The sequence below is a fragment of the Melospiza melodia genome, chromosome 26 (genome assembly GCF_035770615.1).
Source record: "Melospiza melodia melodia isolate bMelMel2 chromosome 26, bMelMel2.pri, whole genome shotgun sequence".
Classification (NCBI taxonomy): domain Eukaryota; kingdom Metazoa; phylum Chordata; class Aves; order Passeriformes; family Passerellidae; genus Melospiza; species Melospiza melodia.
This window is the reverse complement of record NC_086219.1, coordinates 5,912,128-5,931,401: the sequence shown is the minus strand read 5'-3', so window position 1 is coordinate 5,931,401 and position 19,274 is coordinate 5,912,128. Positions and strand designations below refer to the sequence as shown.

The window sequence follows — 19,274 nt, the reverse complement described above, 5'->3', positions numbered from 1 at the left end:
CCCTGGCAGCCCCAAACTCCTCTTCCCCGCTCCCCCTCCCCACGCCGAGGGACGAGGTCGGGGCGCCGACGTGTTTTGTATTTTTTAATAAAGTTCGTAATCCAATGGACACACAAAACAAAACTGCGCTGAGAAAAAAAAAATAAACCAAAAATAAACAAAAAAAAAAAAAAAAAACCAAACCAAGTTCCATAAATTAATTAAGTGTTAGGGGAAGCGAGGGGGGCCAGGGCAGAGTCTTTGTACAAGTGTATAACACTTCCACAGCTGATGAGACGAGGGGATGTTTAAATGAAGCGCACTTACAAATGAGTGACAATACAAAGTCTGAGTATGAAAATAAGATTTTTTTTCTCTGAAAACACATTTTTGGCACAGATTAAAAAAAAATGTATGTTGTGGGGATTTGATTTTTTTTTTAAAGTCAGTATTATATATATTTATATATATTATATATATATTTATATATACACACACCCACTGAGTTCTGCATATCCCACCAGGAAGGAAAAAAGCTCTCCCTTTTGTTTTGTTGTTTGTTTTGTATTCTCTTGTTTTTCAGTGTAAACTGTACATCCCAGATGAAGAGAAGACGGCTGCAGCAGGGGCAGGTGGAGGAAGAGGAAGGTTCACATCCGGAAAAAAATAACCCCCCCCCCCCCCAAAAAAAATAAACAAACCCCAAAAGAAGGAAAAAAAAAAAAAAAACCAACAAAAACCCCAACGAAACAACCAATAAAATAAAAAATGACTGTGAAATGCTCCTTGACCCACAAATCTCAGCAGAGTCCCTGCGGAACGTCCACGGCGCGGTCAATGTGTGTCAAGACATCCAGAACGTCACAGCGTCTCCAACTGTGCAAAGTCCGAGTCACTAATTTAGTGCAAAGGCAGTTCAGGTTCTTTTTTATTTTTTTCCTTTTTTTTTTGTTAAAAAAAATAAGCCATCCTTTTCTCTTTTTTTTTTTCTTTTTTTTTTTTCTTTTTTGTGTGTTTTTTTCCCCAAAAAGGAGGCATGGGAACCCAAGCCCAGTCCACCTGCTGAGTGCATCAGTTGTCCATAAGCTAAAGCAACATGTAAACATCCAAGGTTTGATCGAGGCCGGTCGGGCAGGAGGCTGGTTTCTGGCAGCATATTTCTTGTTTCATAACCTTCTCTCCTTCTTTTGAATTAGTTTTATTTTAAAATTAATTTTTTGTGTGTTTTTTTTTGTGGGCTTTTTGTTTTTTTTGTCGTTGTAGTTGTTTGCTTTTTTTTTTTTTTTTTGCTGCAGGGCCTTGGAAAAATTAAAAAAAAAATTAAAATTAAAAGAATAAAAAGTCAGTAACTGGTAAACAGCTCATACCGACGCGATGACAATCATCAGGTGAGGAGAGATGTTGGAGATGCTGGCGAGGAGGTCGGGGGCCAGGCGGGACAGGTGGCTTTCCGAGAACTCGCAGGGTGGGAAGATCTGCAGAACGTAGGCAGGCTGCACGGAGGGAAAAACCAGAAATCAGAGACAACCCACGCCCACAGAGGTTTAAAAATGAGACATTTCAGTGAGTTCTGGGTGCTTAAAGCATCCTAAATTGTGTATAAGAGAGCAGCCATGGGTTTTGTTTCCCAGCAGGGAGTTTTCCACACCACAGGCTGATTTGGTTGGGAAAGGCAGAAAAATTCCCATTAATTATAATTTCAGTGGTTGCTCTGAATGCTGGGCTCATTCTGGGCTCCTTATACCCAGAATTAAATTACACACAGGTTAAACTGCAATCAGTGCAGCAACACACTGGAATAAACCCTCCAAGGCACCAAATGCATTCTGCAAGAAAACACCAGCTGTCCTGGAAAAAATCAGGATATGGGGAATAAACCAGGACTCTACTTCAGAGATAGAAGAGCTGAGAAATGTATTTGGGAAATGCTTTTCAGCCCAAGATGATGAACTGGGAACACACCGAACACAGATCTGGGGTTTTTTTAGCTTTGGGGTTGCTTTCATCGATTCCATCAATGATTATATATCAAAAATTTATGGATCCCATCCATAATTTATGGATCCCATCCATGTCTTTGATGGGTGATGGAAATGTGGGCCAATAACCCCAGGCAGATCCAGCAGAAGCCCGAGCTGCCTGTGCCATAAGGGCCTGGTTTGGTGTCCCTGTGGCACTGCAGAAAGGCTGTGCCCATGTCATTAGGGCCTGGTTTGGTGTCCCTGTGGCACTGCAGGGCTCTGTGCCCATGTCATTAGGGCCTGGTTTGGTGTCCCTGTGGCACTGCAGGGTTCCATGCCTGTGCCATTAGGGCCTGGTTTGGTGTCCCTGTGGCACTGCAGGTTCTGTGCCTGTGCCATTAGGGCCTGGTTTGGTGTCCCTGTGGCACTGCAGGGTCTGTGCCTGTGTCATTAGGGCCTGGTTTAGTGTCCCTGTGGCACTGCAGGGTCTGTGCCCATGCTGCTGGGCTCTGGTTTGGTGTCCCTGTGGCACTGCAGGGCTCTGTGCCTGTGCCATTAGGGCCTGGTTTGGTGTCCCTGTGGCACTGCAGGGTCTGTGCCTGTGTCATTAGGGCCTGGTTTGGTGTCCCTGTGGCACTGCAGGAGGGCTGTGCCCATGTCATTAGGGCCTGGTTTGGTGTCCCTGTGGCACTGCAGGGTCTGTGCCTGTGCCATTAGGGCCTGGTTTGGTGTCCCTGTGGCACTGCAGGGTCTGTGCCATGCCCATACCTGGTTGGAGCCGGGGTTGGGCACGTTGATGATGCCTGCAGCCTGCTTGGCCTGCAGGTAGCTGATGAAGGCGGCCTTGAGCGACTCGGTCTGACTGACCACGTCCTCCTGGTCCCGGCCGCAGGGCAGGGCCAGCAGCAGGCAGTAATCGCTCTCCACCTGCAAGCAAGGACAGGCTCAGGGAAATGTTGCATGAGGGATGTTTTCCAGCCATCCATCCACTATCCATGGGGGAAAAGCCTCACTTTAAACTCCTTGATGTTACAATTTGTACCCCAGAGAAGCGGTGGCTGCCCCATCCCCAGAAGTGTCCAAGGCCAGGCCCAGGCTGGTGCAACCTGGGATAGTGGAAGGTGTCCCTGCCCATGGCAGGGCGTGGGATGGGCTTTGAGGCCACTCCAACCCAAATCAGTCTGGTATTCTGTGATTCCAAAACTTGTTGAGAGCTCAGTCAAGATGGAAAAGACTAAAAATGGATTTCATGGCCACCTGAACTCCCCACCCTTCTCAGAAACACTGAAGCCAGCAGGAGTTTGTCCCTAGGCTCAGGGTGACTTAAAGGTTTCCCAGCTCTCATTGCCTTTTCCCTAAGAGCAGTGTAAGAGCTATTTCTCATCATCTGAAATCAGTGTTTCCCTGGATTGAAGGAATCGGTGTCAACACCAGGATCCCAAAACAGAACCACAGCGATCTCCTGGATTGGAAGGAATCCACAGGGATCATCAAGTCCAACTCCAGGCCATGCACAGGATCCCCACAATCCCTCCCTGTGCATCCCTGACAGCAGCGTCCAAACGCTCCTTGGGCATCCTTGGAGCCGTGCCCATTCCCCGAGGAGCACACGTGACAGAACCCCAGGTTTTGGGGAGCCCTGGTGGCTTCCAGCCCTGCAGCCGGTGAGCCCAGGCAAAGCTCTGAGCCTCCCAAACTCCCTCCCCGCCCAGCCCACGCCCTCACCATCATCCTGCGTGCGACGCCCTCGAGCTGGGAGGCCTCGAGGCGCATGCGCTGCGCGATGCGCAGGGGCGGCCCTCCCTCGGGCGCCGGCAGCGAGCGGTGAGCCAGCACGTTGTTCCCCGACACAAAGTGCAGCTGCACGGCCGCCGTGTCGTTCTTGAGAGCCAGCAGACCCTGCCACACGATGGGGTATTTCTGGGGAGAGAGGGAGAGAGTATTGCACACACAGCAAGGAGGTGGGATGTGACATGCTGAGCTGCTCGGCTGCCATCAATGCTTCTATCAGAGGTTTAAAGGCTCAGCAGAGATGGAGCAGCAGATCAATCCTGTCCAGGCCAGGCCTGGGTTACATCCTGCTAAATCAGGAATTCAGTCCTTTTCCTTCCAGCTGGCCAGCCTGCCTGGGTGGATCCTGTCATGCCAATCCCTCTGCCGCCCACCCAGCACAAGGCTGTTCTGAATGCTGTGTTCCCTTTTACAAATGGACAAATGGAGAAATAACAGAACTGCTCGAGGCATGGAAGACATTTGGTGCTGAACACAACTCTCAGCTCCTTGCTGGTACCTGTTCCTCACTGCCTCCCTCCTCTTTCTAATTTCTACACTTGGGAAAGTGTTTTTTCCTTTGCATTTAAATGAAATACACCAACTGTCTCCCCTGCCTATGAGAAAACACTTTCCAGGAAAATGCTGACTTGTAAAACTGACTTGGAACAGCAAACACGGCTAAAATCCATCAGGGACAAAACAACCCAAAACCCAAACAATGCCTTTTCTGCATCTGAAGTTTTCGATGCAAGAAAGGTCAGATTTGGTGCTATGGCTGAGACAGAACCAGGTGATTTCCCCCCAGATCAGGAGCACAACACTCACTGTCAGCAGCTGGACCATGTCCACAGGTCTCTGGGACACAGGGTGAGGGGATGGCTCCTGCTTGAGCGTGGACTGGGGCTCCGGGCGGCTGAGGGGCGGCCCCGAGGTCGTGGGGATAAACATGGATTGCTTGGGAACTGCCTGCGGCTGGTGCGGCGATGGGAGCTCCTGCTTCATGGAGATGGCGACGGGCGAGGGGTACGAGGTCTGGCTCGTGTCCCCCTGTGCCCTCTGCAGGTGGACGTGGGGGTCCATCTGTGCCGTGTGCCTGTTCACAGGGCCGTGGTGACTCTGCTCCGGCCCTGCTGCCGACGGGCCCTTGGGATCCTGCGGGATCTGAGGGGTCTTGCTGCGGACCGGCTGGCTGGGGTGCGAGTGCTCGCCCTCTGGCAGACCCTGGGAAGCAGGCAGGGGGGAAAAGGAAAGATGTTTAGGCCAAGGGTGTATTTAATCCCATTGTAAGGCTGCCAGGACACCATGAGATTCCTGCTGGAGACATCCATGTCACAGCAGCAGCCCTGCTGCAGCAGCACCTATGACAGTCTCCCACTTCCAAGCCCACCTGAGCTGAAACCCCACTCCCTGAATCCTGCCCCAAGCCCATCCTTAGCCACACCATCCATCCAAGGATGCCTGACCCACGCACCACCTCGGTACTGACAATTCTCCCCCTGACACCATATCCAGAAACCTGCATCTCCCCCCGTCCTGGGTGGAGCTCCAGAGGGGTTCAGGAGTTTTCAGCTTCCTCTGATGCTAAGCAGTATTTGAACCCCATTTCTCATAAGAAACAGCTCCACGTTCCAGGGAGACAGGTAAAGGGTTTTCTTTCTCACCTGGGACGGGGTCATGCTCCGGGAGGGCAGCCCGATGGGCGAGGCGCCCGGGAACTGCGGATGCCCGAGCTGTGCCGTGTGGTAATTCCTCATGTCGCCGTACACGGAGCGGTAATCGTGGAAGGAGCTCCCGGCGGGATGCATGATCTGCACCCCGTGTGGGACCACCACGGGCTGCGTCAGGGGCAGCCCGGGCAGCTGGCTGCCCGAGGGCACGCTGAGCAGCCGCGGCTCGCTGTGGGGAGAGTGGGCCATCTTCCCTTCGGAGGATTTGGGAGTCTCTTTGCCGGGCTGCGGGGTCTTACTGACCGGCGGAGTTTTGACGGCCCCTTCGGGCGTGCGGGATTGTCGCGTCTCCGAGTGGTGCTCGCCCACGGCGGCCATGTGCGGGTGCATGATCATCCTGACGTCCCGGGGGACGTTGTACTGCTCCAGCCGCAGGCCGCCGGGGTGCATGCGGTAGTCGGGCTGCATCACCAGCACGTCGGACTGCACCGGGGCTGGCCCGCGGCACACCGCCGTGTGGTGGAAGTGCAGCTCCTCCTCGGGGGGATGCTGGGAGGACAGCGGGGGCATGACGATATCTCGGATGGGTGCTGGCTGGGGCGTGCTGGATCGCTGGGGTTTCATCTCCATCTGGGGTTGCAGAGCAGCTCGGGGGGAGTGCAGCGCTTCCGGGCGGATGCCGTAGGGAATGCCGGAGAGAGGAGGGGTGTTCATCCTCACCTCACCTTGGGATAGATGGCCCAGGGACACAGTCTGTGTTACGCTGTGGGGGGGCATGATAACGGATTGCTCGGGATGCATGCTGGATATGTACTGAGGAACGGGAATTCCCGGCGCCAGCATGACCGGGGTGCTGCTGGACAAAGCCGGAGACGAGGTGCTGCCGGGGTGACAGGCGCGGGGGAACGGCGACGGCGAGTGCCCGCTGGTGCGCGGCGAGTGCGGCTCCTGCTTGGTGACCCCCAGGTGCGAGATGGCCCGGTCGGTCGGGGTGCTGGGTCCCGAGCTGACGTGGTTCGCTTCAGAGTGCATCTTCCCAGAGAGGGAAGGGTGGTGAGGACTAACCCCAGGACTCAGGTTGGAGGGTTGCAGAGTCTTTGTCTCCACTTTCAGAGCAGCTGGGTCAGACAGTTTTTTGTTCACAACCATCTGGTTATGGACCAGCACGGGTGGAGTGTTTACGGTCTGCGTCAGGACCTTGCCGGACTGCGACGCCGGGGTCTGGACAGCAAGGTGGGACGAGTCGGGCTTGTCCAGCGCGGCGCGCTCCTGTTTGACAGAGGAGATGACGGGCGAGGTGTTGTAGGGCTGTGCTCCAAGTACCAACGAAGAATGGGTGGAAACAGTCCCATAGCCCGCCGAGGTCTGGGAGCCTTTGGGTGCTGGCTGGGATGGTGTGATAGGCTCCTGTTTAATCTGAGACTTGGATACAGACTGCTGGAACTCAATGTCCACAGCGCTGGCTGGGGGAATCTGGCTGATCTTGGCACTGATTCGCTGAGGACCTTCTGTCTTCTGCCCTGAGTAACTCAGGAGCACCACACCTTCCGAGGTGTTCACCCGCAGCCCTGGGCTGGACCCAGTCTCCACAGGCCTCTCCTCAATAATAGACATCGATCCTGGATGAAACCTGCTGTTATCATTTGCACTTGACCTCTGCTTAAATTTCGGCGAGGGAGCATTGACGAGGCATGTCTGGGTCTGGGGAGCTTGTTTCACCAAGGTGATCCTTGGAGCCTCCTCCAGATCCACGTTGTGGGGCATCCTGCTGATGACAGAAGTGGCTTTGGGAGCAATCACGGTGTTGACCTTTTCCTTCTCACTGAACACTGGCGCTTCGGCCACCGGTGGGTCCAGAGCGTTGGTGACAGGAACAGCCGGCTTCTCCTCGGAAACCGGCTTGATGGCCTCCACAGCAGGGTGGAGAGGAGCCTCCTCCAGGCACGGTGCGCTCACCGGCTCCGTGTGCGTTGTTGTCACGTGTGTGGAGGTTATGCTTGTCGCTGAGACGTATTTGGGCTCCATGAGTATCTTCCTCAAAGTGCTGGAATTTGTGTCGATATCCGACGCCTTTGTGTCCGGTGGGAGAGCGGGCGGGGGTGTGGAACGGGCACGGGGCTCCTCATGCCTGACCATCCACTCTGGCACCTTGGCAGCGCTGGAATGAAGGGGGACGATGGTGGTGGGTACTGGGGTGGGCAGCTTGGCCGCCGCTGCCGCGGGGACAGCAGGAAGGGCTGTGTTCGGGGCACTCGGCGGTGTCATGGCAGCGTTCTCCAGGGGCGACCGGATCTTGAATCCGCTCTGACTCCCCTCATCAAGGGGGACCGGTGGGGGACCCAGGTCCAAAGGAGCTGGAGCAGGCACCTTTGGAGAGGTGCTGCTCTCAGGGACAGCCTCATGTGCAGCTACAACGTCAGCAGCCACAGCCTTGGTGACATCAGAAGCACTTGGCTCCATGGATGCTGTGGGTTTGATCTGCTTCTCCTCCTTTGAGGCTTCTTCAGGTTTTGTCTTTACTTCGTTGGCAGGGGGTGATTTGCTCTGCACCCTCTCTGGCTCAAAGGTGTTGACTTCAGCAACGTCGCCCTTCCTGCTTGTGCTCTTCTTGCGTCTCTGCCGCGTGGTTTTCTGACGGCCCTTTTCCTTCCGAGCAACTTCAGCCTCCTGCAAGGTCTCAGCCTCCTGTGCAGAGTTGGAAGATTCACTGAAGCTGACCTCAGACTCCTTGCTCTCAGTGTCCAACGCTGTCGGGACAGAGCCAGGCACTGGCTGCACCACAGGCTCGACGGCAGCCTCGGTTTCTAGGATATTGTTCACTGCCTGATCAGTCTCAGGCTCCATCTCCTCCCGAGGGGACTGCAGCACCAAGGGCTCTGTGGGGATTTCAGTCTCAGATTCAGCAGGATATGTTGGCGGTGCAGGGAAGCTTTCTGTCTCCCCAGAAATATCATTGATGATGGAGCCGATGGCTGCTGCCAGCTCTGTTTCACTGGCCTGGTGTGCAGGTTTATCTGCCTCCTCCTCCTGACGGACTTCAGCCACATCTGTTGTTGGCTCTTTGTAGGCAGCAATCGTTGGAGGAGTTTCAGTGAGTTTTGCAATGTTCTCCACCGCCTGCTCGAGCTCAATCTGCTTTGCTAACTGGGCAGCCTCAGGCGACTGCTTGGGGTCCCGTGTCACCTCCTTTTCCATTTCTGGGAATGAATCTTCTACCTCATTCTTAGAGAAGTGGGGTGGCAGGATGTCCTCTTTTGGAGGGCTCTTCATCTTGGGGGGTGACACTGCCACCGGCTCTGCCTCCTCTTCGGTGGGCCTCAAGGCACCCTTGACTTCATCGACGTTGAGGCGTATTTCTACATTTTTGAGACACACGGATGCCTTATCAACGACGGTTTTGGTATTTTTGTACCTTCCCCTTTTGGATTTCGTAACCTTTTCTGGCACTGGCTTCTTCTCAGTGATCTCAACTGTGGGGATTTCTAGCTGATTTTTCTCCACATCCAGTTCTTTCCGATCACGTTTCTGCTCACTTGCTGCTGGCTCTTTCTCAGCAGCTTTTGCTTTATTGCTGTTGTCACCGATGCTCGATTCCTGACCACTTCTTTCAGCAGCATCTTCAGATTCAGCCATGTTATCAGCTTTCGGTTCATTCTTCCCTTTTTTCCCCTGTTGGCTGGCAGCAGCTGATGAGTGAGTGTGTGTGAGCTTCTGGGACCTAGGAGACCTCCAACCCTCTGCAGGTTTAGGAGCTTCCACAGTATCTTTAGTTTCAGCTTCCTCCACCTCTTGTTGTACCGGTTCCGTCTTTATTGGAGAGATCTCCTCTTCTGGCTTACGGCGGGATTTGGGAGGTCTTCCCCTCCTCGGGGTTGTGGGAACAGTAGTCACTGTTTCCTGTGGTTCCTTTTCCACTCTCTTCCTGGTGGATCTAGTGACCTCCATGGAGTCCTTCACTGGAGATGGGCCTTCGTTGTCCCCTGTGGTAGCATAGACTGACCTCACGTTCCTGCGCCTGGTCCGGCCTATTGGCAAGCTCAGCTCCACGTTTTCTGGCTCTGCAGCAGAACTTGGGGATTTAGCAGCATTCCTTGAAACCTTTTCTGCCTCCACTTTCAATTCAGAAAGCTTCTGGGTGTCCCCGCGAGGAGAGCTCGACCTTTTCAGTTTCTCGCGGTCAATTCTTTCACTCTTCCTCGTGACAGGCTTTTCTGTGACATTAGCTGCAGCCGACTGCACAGGAGTCTTGGACCGTTTACTTTTGTAGGACTTTTTATCTTTTACAACAACCGGAGGTTCCACTTCCATATCGTTGTCGGAAACGGGCGGCAGGACCTCAGCAGCCGCCTCCACCTTTTGACTCACACCAGCATCGGTGTTGGCAGAGGGTAGAGGATTTTCCTCTTTAGGTTCTGCAGCCTCATCTGACTTCTGAACTAGCTTGGGCGGAGGTGGAAGCAGCTGGGCAGCCTCAGGTTCTGGATCTACGCTGATATCTGCATCAGAAAACGAGGCCCCAGGAGTGGGAGGTTTGGTATCCAAGTATGAAGGATGCTCTGTTGCCACAGCATCTTCCTCTGGCGCCAGGGTTGTAGCAATAATTTCTTTACTCGCTTCTACAACTGGTGGAGGTTCTGTTTGCTCAGGAGGTTCCATTTTGGCAGGAGCAGCAAGTTCAGGAAAAGGTTTTTGTTCCTCTGCTGCAGCAGCAGGTTCAGAAGGTTTCTCTTCTTTGACAGAAGCTGGTTCCACCAGGACCTTTTCGCTCACTATTTTCTCAGGAGCGATGGGAGCTGGTTCCTGTGGGAGGACGGTGACTGAAGAAGGACCAACAGCTGAAGAAGGTTTATGTTCTGTTTCTTTACTATCAGGAACTATTTCTGGGGTTTTTGGCCGATTTTCTTTATCTTCCTGTTTCTCGACTTCTTTTGGTTTCTGATCTTTCTCCTTTTCTTTCTGCTGCATTCGTGTCAGCTCAACAAACCTACTGTGGAAGAGAACCACTGGCTCTTGCACCAAATCAGCCGTGCTGTTCGTCCCATCAGAGGAGGACTGTCTCCCATACAGCCTTCCAGAGATGAAGTCCAGATCATCATCCTTCCTCTCTAAATGCTGCAGGCGTTTGGAGTCCTGTTCAAAGATTGAACTGTGCAAAAACCGAGAAGCGAACAGTTCCTGCCGCTCTTGTTCCTCCTCTTTATGATCCTCTTTTTTATCATCCAGTTTTCCACCTTCGGAATCGGTTCTGATTTTTTTCTTTTTCATGTACCAGGATGGAATAGGTCTTGGAGCCGAGTCAACCTTCTCTTTGTCTTTATTGTTTCTGAAACTAGCAAATCTTGAATCCCAGTCTAGAAAGGACCAGTTTTCCTCTCTGGAGGAAGAGAGGGATTTAGCCCTTTCAAGCAAGGCCTTTGTGTCAGGTGTGATTGTCTTGTCCAATGCAAAAGAGTAGAATTTGTTTCTTTCTAAAGAACCGGACTGGAGTCTTTCCTCTCTTTCACGGAACTTCTCTTCTCTGTCCCTTAATAAAAAAGACAACCTGGAACTCTCTAACAAGGACGAGGCTTTTGGGGAATGGGGTTTGTTTTCGCCATCGTCATCCGAATCTGAAGGCACCTCCCCAGGTTCCAGGTCTCGGACAGATCGTTTCCGTATACTGTCTCTTTTCACAATGCTGCTTGGAAAGCTGATATCCACTCTCCCAGGCTCTTGCTTCACTTGGGTTTCCCACCTACTTGAGTCTTCCTCAGAACTCAGCACAGAGAGTTTTATTTTAGCCATTTCTGCCATCTGCTCCCTTCTGCTGGAATCATAAGGATTGAATTTCAGCGAGTCCTCCCTCACAGTCATGTTGGAGTATGAAAGACCCTTTTCTTCTATTTTAGGTGACTCTTTGGTTTCCTTCAATGGCATTAACCTTGGAGAATCGATTGTGTCGTCATCCTCATGGAACGGGAAGTGCCTGATGCTTGGAGAACATGACATCCTTTCGGAGTCCTCACTCACCTGACGAGAACTTCTGTAGTTCCTTTCTCTCTTAGTGCTGATTTCAAAGTCAAACTGATCAGTCTTTTTCCTTTTACTTGGTGGAGAGTCATCAGTGACATCTTGTGGAGGCTTTCCCACCTCATGAACCAGACTCCGCTTTTCATATTCATCCACCTCTTTCTTTGGACTGCCAAACTTCTCTGACTTTGCAATCTCCATTTCCAGCTGCTGTTTCAACCTGCGACTTTGCTCCATCTGTTTCCGGTAGCTCTGCGTGTGGTCAATGTCGATGCTGATTTTCTCCTCCGTGTCAGCTGAATGAGGTTTCTCTTGGCCGAGTTTATGGTCTGGTGTTTCTTCAGGAAGGCTGGAGTAGTTCTTCCTTGTGTCCTCCCTCTCTGTTCCCGGCTCATCCAGCAGCTGTACCTGTTTGTGCTGGGGTTTTACTGGGTTCAGTTTTTTAGGAGGGAGTTCCTGAACTTCCACGGGTGCCTCGGGTTCCTCCATGAGCCTCGCCTGCAGATCCAGGGTGGGACGCATGCCAATCCCACCAACATTAAGAGGGTCCTGAATTTCTTTGGGACTAGTAACAGGAATAAGTCTTTCCAGTTTGAGTTTTTTAGATTCCCTTTTAAGCATCTCCTTCCTCAAGGGTTTTCTCTCCAATTCTCCTTCCCTTAACACTGGTGCTTCTCTAGACGATGCTGTTGCATCAAGCTGCTTTTTCAAAACCACGCGTGCATCCTCTTCATCTTGGCTGCTCCGTTTTACATCCAGTTTTTGCCTGTCAGGTTTCGGATTCGCATCGGCAAAACGCCTTTTACGAGCCTCCAACTTGTCTAAATCCACTGCGTTGGCCCCCTCGGAAGTTTGCTCTGTCTTCAAGTGCTTCTTGGGTTTCATTTTTCCCTCCTTGTCCACCACTTCGATGTGACTGGCAAGGGCTTTCTCCTTCTGTACCTTGGTTCTGACAGGTTCTAGTTTGGACTGCTCTGACTTGGCTTGCTCAGCCTGGGATGTCTGGGTTTTCTGTTCGAGCAGTGGGGATTTCAGAGTGTCATTATCCAGCTTTGCCCTCAGTTTCTCCAGCGCAGGCTGATCGATCACCTTCCCCTCTTTTTCCTTCACACGGGTCAGCACAACACAGGGCATCAGTTCCAGGCGGTTCTTTGCTGTCCCCTCTTTGTCACCCCTCTCTTTGCTCTGTTTACTGTTGCCCTTCAGTTTTTCTGGGCTGGGCTCTCTCTCATTCTCCTGATCTGTTTCCGAGGACTGAGAGCTGGGCGAATGGATTTTTGCTTTTCGTTTCTGCTTATCTGTTTTCTCCTTTTCTATTTTCTCCAGCTTTTCCTTCCTCACCAAGCGCTTCTCCTTGTCCACCCTCTCCTGCTCGAAAACGCGCTCTTTCTCCACCTTCTCGTTTTTTGCGTATCGCTCCACGCGGGCTTTGTCCAGCTTGTCGTATCGCGGAGGGGACAGCGAGCTGCAGCTGCCGCTGCGATCTGAGGACCTGCTGTAAATCCTCCTCTCCGAGTCGCTCTGCAGCCGTTCCGACTGCGAGGGGGACGCTCCGGGGCTCTGCGGGCGCCGCGAGTGCGTCGGGCTCTGGCTCCGCTCGATCGGCCTCCGCTCGTGGTCTCTGTCCCGGTCAGATTCGAACCGTTCCCTCTCCCTCTCCCTCTCCCGTTGCCTGTAGCTGTACTCCCTGATGTCCTGCTCGTACGGATCTCCACGGTAATCCCGGTACTCGCGAGGGTCGTCGTAGTATCGTGGGTCGTAGTAGTCCCCTTGGTAGGGATCCCACTCGGCGTAGAATTCTCTGCCCCGAGCTGGGTATTCCCGCCGAGGATCCTCGGGATACGTCCCCGGGGTCCGAACGGTCTCGTAGTAAGTACGGTCAGGGGCGTATTCGTAGGATCCTCTTCGCTCGTCTCTGCTAAACATAAGAATAAACAGATTCTAGTTCTCCTTCTCAACCAGTGTACTCTGTTACCATAGTTTTTTTTGCTACGTAAAGAAACCATTTTCTGATCTTTTTTCCTACGTGCATCAAGGCAGCTGCACACAGAGGTTTGGCAATGCATCTGTGTGCACTGCACTAAATACTTTTGTTAACTTATCACATACAAAATGTATTTTATGGGTAATGTCATAACAGCTCTTCCAAGCATTGTTTCACCACCCTCACTCCTTTGTTTTTGTCAAATTCAAACTTCGCATGAAATGAAGGAAAAACCAACACAGCACCGGTGCACTCACACAAGGCTGGCAGGGTGAAGACACCCCCTTATCCAGAACCTGAGACCTTCATTTGACTGTGAAAACACGAATCAAATCAAAGTTCAGGCATGGAACCTCTCCATTACTAAGCAGCAAAGTGATGGTAAGATTTATTTAAAAATTCTAAGCCCTGCAAGTGATCTTTTAATTCCCAAATTAGCTCTTTCCCTGCATGTGACTTGCTGGCATTGCCTGTTTACAGTAAAACCAAGTCAACAAATACCAGGCTGTTTATAAGATCAGGTGAATTCATTCAGCAAAGCAAGTCAAGCAATTAATGTTGTTATTTCAGTACCTCCCAGCAGCAAAAATAAGTCATTTGTAAGACTGAACATGGCAGGGAGGTGGAATAAAGCTGAAGTTCTGATTCCTCACCATTACAGAGTGTTTTTCACACTCTGTACTAAGGTGGGGTCGGGCTCTGCTCCCAGGGAACAGGGACACCAGGAGAGGGAACAGCCTCAGGCTGGGCCAGGGGAGGCTCAGGCTGGACACCAGGAGGAATTTCCCCATGGAGAGGGTGGTCAGGAAATGGAAGGGGTGCCCAGGGAGGTTTGGAGTGCCCATCCCTGGAGGGATGTGGCACTCAGTGCTCTGGGCTGGGGACAAGGTGGGGAGGGGATTGAGGTTGGACTCAATGACCTTGGAAGCCTTTCCCAACCTAAATGACTCTGGGATTCCTCATAGGTTTATTTGGCTTTAGAGTTTATGTTTTAAGTTAAAAGCTGGCAACTTCCACCTTTTAAGAAAAGTACAAAATTGAAAAAGGGACAAAACATGGAAGACTAAAACCTCATCCTGCAAGTGAAGTGGGATGTTGTGAAAAGCAGCTGTGAAGTTAAAAATATTGATCAGGGATTTTGTTTGTTTTTTCATGGTTTTTTTTTTTTTCTCTTGGGTCCTATTTAGACTGGCTCCAACTACAACCTCAAGAGAAGGTGGTTTGTGCAGATCTCAGCACCTCTGCAGGGAGGAGCTTGGAGGGGCACCTGAAGCTGCAGAATTACTGGAGTCACTGCAGAGCTCGCTTCACTGCTCCATGATCCATTATCCCTATGGATCTCCTACTGACTGTGTGAGCAGAGTGACAGAGAAGGAAAAACCAGACTAACCTGTGCCCAAACACCAGAAATCAGGGTCCTGCTCAGGATTATTCCATGGCAAAGATAAGCCCACCTCAGTCCCGTTTGCTAAAAAACACCCAAAAATGCACTTCTCTTGCCTGAATCCAGTGCAGTTCTGAGGAAATGCTTATTGCTGGCACGTCATAACATCTGGCAAGGCCTGGGGAAGGCACACTTGTATTTCCATTACGCAAATTCTGATCACCAATTTCCAAACTCTGCTCGCTTTTAAATCTGCTCATTTTGCATTGTCAAACCAATCTATTTTGCTGCAAGAAACTATTGGGTTTATCCAGCTCCCAGGTACACCCAGCATCATGCTGTGCTGACTCCTGGGCAGGCAGAGCTCTAACCATGAGCCAGGCTCTGGAGGGAATAAAACAGGGGTGTTTTTTTTCAGTCAGTGAAGGTAAAAAAGCCCAAAATGTGGAGTCTTTCTGTGCCAAGTTTTCAGGGACAAATAAATGGCTGTGCAGCATGTGGTGCCAGCTGCTGCCAAGGGGCAGCCACACAGGACACAGCTTTATTCAAAATAAAAAGGCATCCTTACTCAAAACGTATTATTTCATCAAGTTACAAAAAAAACTGTTGGAAAGAGGGAGGTGGAAGATCAGATTTTACTCCATGCTCAAGGGCTGAGCAGCAGTTTATCAGACTTTATGTACACCCACCAACACACACATTTCTCTGTTACAGATAAGCTGCTCTTTGCATTCCTAAGCTGTGATGAATGACTCCCAACTGCGTCCTGGTGACCCACCAGAGAAACAGGATACTTAAATATGGATCATGCAGGCAACTGAAACCTCCACCTCAGCAGGAATTCCACTAACTGGCTACGCCTCGGATGTGTGAGAGCCTGCCTGCTCTAATGTGCACAGCTTTAGTTTGATCACCTAAATTTAATTTTAAAAATAGTGAAGAGGTAAAAAAAAAAACTAAAATGCAGAGGTGTTTTTAATAAAACTTAAAAAACAAGGATTAAGTTGAGAGGGGAAAAAAACTTTTTTAAGAATTATGGCCTGAAGAAAGTTTGATTGTATGATGTGGAGGACAATGATTGTAAAAGGATTGTGTAAGGTGATGCTGGAAGACAAAAAATGGAATGAAAATATTGATACATGCCTTCTTTCTGCAAGCATTTCATAGAAGTCTCTGATATCTTGACCTGTTTTCTCCATGGAATGATAAAATGCCAACTGACTCTCCCGATTAGCAAAGTCCACCTGAAAAAGAAAGGGGAAATCACATTCAGTCACAGAAACACCTCACTCTGCCAACATTTCCCTGTCTGCTGAAGGTGGGAGCAGAACTGAAAATGGGGTGAAATTTAATAAAAAATGTCAAACACTTCCCAATTCTGGCCCTGCACATCCCCAGGAATAAAGACATTTCTCAGTGGAGCTGTGTAACTACCTCCTTACTATGTTGTTGTAAGCTGCCATCCCAGAGGCTTCTGTTGGGCAAAGCAGCAGGAAAAATACACATTATTATCGTGGCATTGATGTTTTTAATGCCAGGACAGTTCCAAAGTCCTTTTTATCTCAGGGCAGTGCTACAGAGGGTCAGGATTACAAATCCATTCTGGACTCCATGGTGTTTGCCTGGGGTTATAGAGCAGGGACAGAACCAAGGCTCCTGAACTGCAGCTCCCTGTGCCAGCTGCTCCAAAAATTGGTGTTTGCTAGTACTTAACCTAATGGCATAGTGAAAAAAAATTAAGGATTAGAACAAATTTCATTATGTGTATGCCACATAATGGAATATTTTTAACATTCTAGTTCCTGTTCTTTTTTGAATCAGCCCAGTCCTGTGTGTAACCACAGCAATGGAGCACAGGCCTACATAGGGGGTGCTGCTTATTCCAAAGTCATTAAGCAACAAGATCCACACAAATTGTGAAACTTCTAAGGGACCACACGCTTTCCTGCACTGGAAGGTGACTGATACCCAACACCACTCTCAGAAACTACAGAACAGCCAACTCCCAGTCCTGGGTGAGGTGGGAAGCTGCTGACACCACACCTGACATCACTGCCCACTCTTTAGGAGAGGAGAAAGGAGGAGGAGGAAGATAATTCAAAGGGTTGGCTGACACCTCACGTCCCCAGTTAGTGGGACTGATGGGACAGTCAGAACAGGCATCACCACATTCACCCAAATCCAAGATATCCCTGCACATGTTAAGCGTTGCTCCAGGAAGAAAAGTACTTTCTGTGTGTGTTTTTAAAGTAGTATTTTCAATTATTGTTTAAAATGTGTTGCAAGGAAGGACAAGATGATCTTTAAGGTCTTTTCCAACCCAAACCATTCCATGATTCCATGACTGCATGTTGAGGTTAGTGTACCCCAGAGCCTGGACATCAGCCACGGGGCAGCTGGATGCAACCATGTTTTTTCCTAGAGGAACTCACACCTTCAGATTTCCCTTTTTTAACACAAAACAGACAAAAGTGTGCCTTGGATTGGGGTAAACGAGGCAGTGACACGGACACCAACACTCAGGAGCTCAGAGAGACAAGTTCAGCGAAACAAACAGCAGAATACTGGAAAAGGCTTTGTAAGTAACAGTTCAGGATTCCCTGACATCTTGATAAGCCGAGCATAAAAATATAATTTAAGCCTTTGATATGTGGGACATGTGTCAAGTATTCCTTGAGCCTGGCAGTCTGCACTGCCAGCATTTAAGGGGGAAGGCCTAAACACAATTTGTTCCTCTTTTTTTTGCCTGTTTTGCTTTGGTTTGGAGGTCATTCTGCACACCTTAATTTTATTCCCACCGATTTTCCTCCCCTTGGTCTCTTTTACAGCTGCTTGTGCATATTCAATCTCATTGTAGAGAACCAGGGCCATGCCTTTTAAGCGGTCAAACACCACCTGTAAAAAACAAAAAAACAAAACAAAAACCAAATAAGAGCCTCATCCACAGGACTTAATGTCAGTCCCAACAAAATCCTAAGTCATGAGGATACCAGGAAGAAAATAATTTTTAGCAAGGTGAATTTCCAGACTTTTCTGATGAGGCATATTGGAATGAAGAGACAATAAAAGGACACGGGACTGCTTTGAATTGTGGATATTGTGGCTTGAGGTATATTATGCCTTTATTTTGTTTTTCTGTATTTTACTTTGAATATTTTTTTCTTTGTTGACTGAGTTTTATATAATTTCTTTGTTAAGGGTTTTTTTTGTGTGTGTGTTTTTTTTAATTTCCAATGTGTTTTAGGGGGGAAAAAAGGTAAAGGAAACATTTAATCCCAAAGTGGAACCAGCTTTTGTTATCAGTCTGCAGTACCACTCACCACTTTTTAAACACCCAATTTCCAAATACTGCCTTTCTTTAGCAGCATAAATGTATTATTCAAGCAACAACAGCTACAATAAAGAATGTCAAAGCTGCAACACAAACCCACAAAAATCCTTTGGGGAGGCCAGACCCTGATCCTGCAAAGATTTACACACGTTGCTTAATTTTAAGCACATCCATGTCCAATAAAAACACACAGGACAACTCCCACACTGAAGTTTAAGCACGTGATAAATCACTTGCATGGGAGAGGCTCCCACTGCATGACAGGGGTGTGTTGCACCATTGTTGACTTTCTCTCTTCTTCCATGTACTTTTGGCACTGTGATTGTCCTGACTGCTTTTAAAAAATCTTTTTTTTCTCGGTCTGATGAAAAAAATCATAGTTATGTCTAATTATGTAATTAGCAAGTATGAGTAATTACGTAATTAGACTGCTGTTCTTCCAACTAACATTTAAAAAATTTTACTGGGGAGAGACTGTACTGCACAAGAGCAACAAATGGTTTCCAATACTGAACATCTCGGCTCACTCAGAATAATTCTTTTTGGTTGCTGCCTATGTCGACAGAGCCCTGCCAGCCAAATTCCACCCCAGAGAGAATTTTTTCTACCTGAGCTATAAAGCCCTGGACAGTGGGGTTGAAAGGACAGGATGGGAAGAAAGGAAGACAGTAACAACTTGGAAGCACATGCCAAAGCCTCCCACCTACCTTCACCACAGGCCCGTAGCGGCAGAAATGTCGGGTCAGATACTGATCCGTAACGTTTGTGGAAAGCCCATCTAACCACACGCAGTTTGTAGGCATGCTCTTCCCAAAACCCAGCTGGACACAAAAGGGCAAAACTTCCATCAGTACAGTGCACAAGGGTTAAACTCACTGATCAGAGCCTGCCTGATGAAAGACTTATCTGGAGAAAGCTGCTGTTTGTATGGGTTTTCTAAAATTAGCATCTGGAGCAGGTGCAAGACAAAAATCAAAGAGCAATTAATGAAAATAATTCTGCTTGTTTAAACAAATACAGTGTTTGACAACATTGGGTTCTTCTACAGTTTGAATGTCTGAGAAGTGACAGGTTGACAGCTCTGGGCCCTGACAGGCCCTGTTTGCCATGGGGAGGGGGATGGATTCCCAGCACTGCCCTGCCAAGTGTCCCTTCCAGGCCAGGGAATGTCAGACTCTGAGTGCTC

The 19,274-nt window shown here is 49.7% G+C and overlaps 1 protein-coding gene across 3 annotated transcripts in view; it reads right to left on the bottom strand.

Moving 5' to 3' along the window:
- Positions 1-133: 133 nt before the first annotated feature.
- SPEN (spen family transcriptional repressor) overlaps positions 134-19,274 on the bottom strand; it is a 66,671-nt gene continuing 47,530 nt past the window's right edge. The window contains exons 8-15 of one of the 3 annotated variants that reach the window (XM_063176906.1): positions 18,796-18,909; positions 17,539-17,652; positions 15,901-16,001; positions 5,375-13,307; positions 4,539-4,934; positions 3,666-3,860; positions 2,709-2,867; positions 134-1,472 (exon numbers count right to left, since the gene is read on the bottom strand). In XM_063176906.1, coding sequence (XP_063032976.1) covers positions 1,341-1,472; positions 2,709-2,867; positions 3,666-3,860; positions 4,539-4,934; positions 5,375-13,307; positions 15,901-16,001; positions 17,539-17,652; positions 18,796-18,909 — 9,144 coding nt within the window. In that variant the 3' untranslated portion in view covers positions 134-1,340. The remainder of the gene's footprint in view (positions 1,473-2,708; positions 2,868-3,665; positions 3,861-4,538; positions 4,935-5,374; positions 13,308-15,900; positions 16,002-17,538; positions 17,653-18,795; positions 18,910-19,274) is intronic. The other 2 variants (XM_063176907.1, XM_063176908.1) reach the window with 2 other exon arrangements.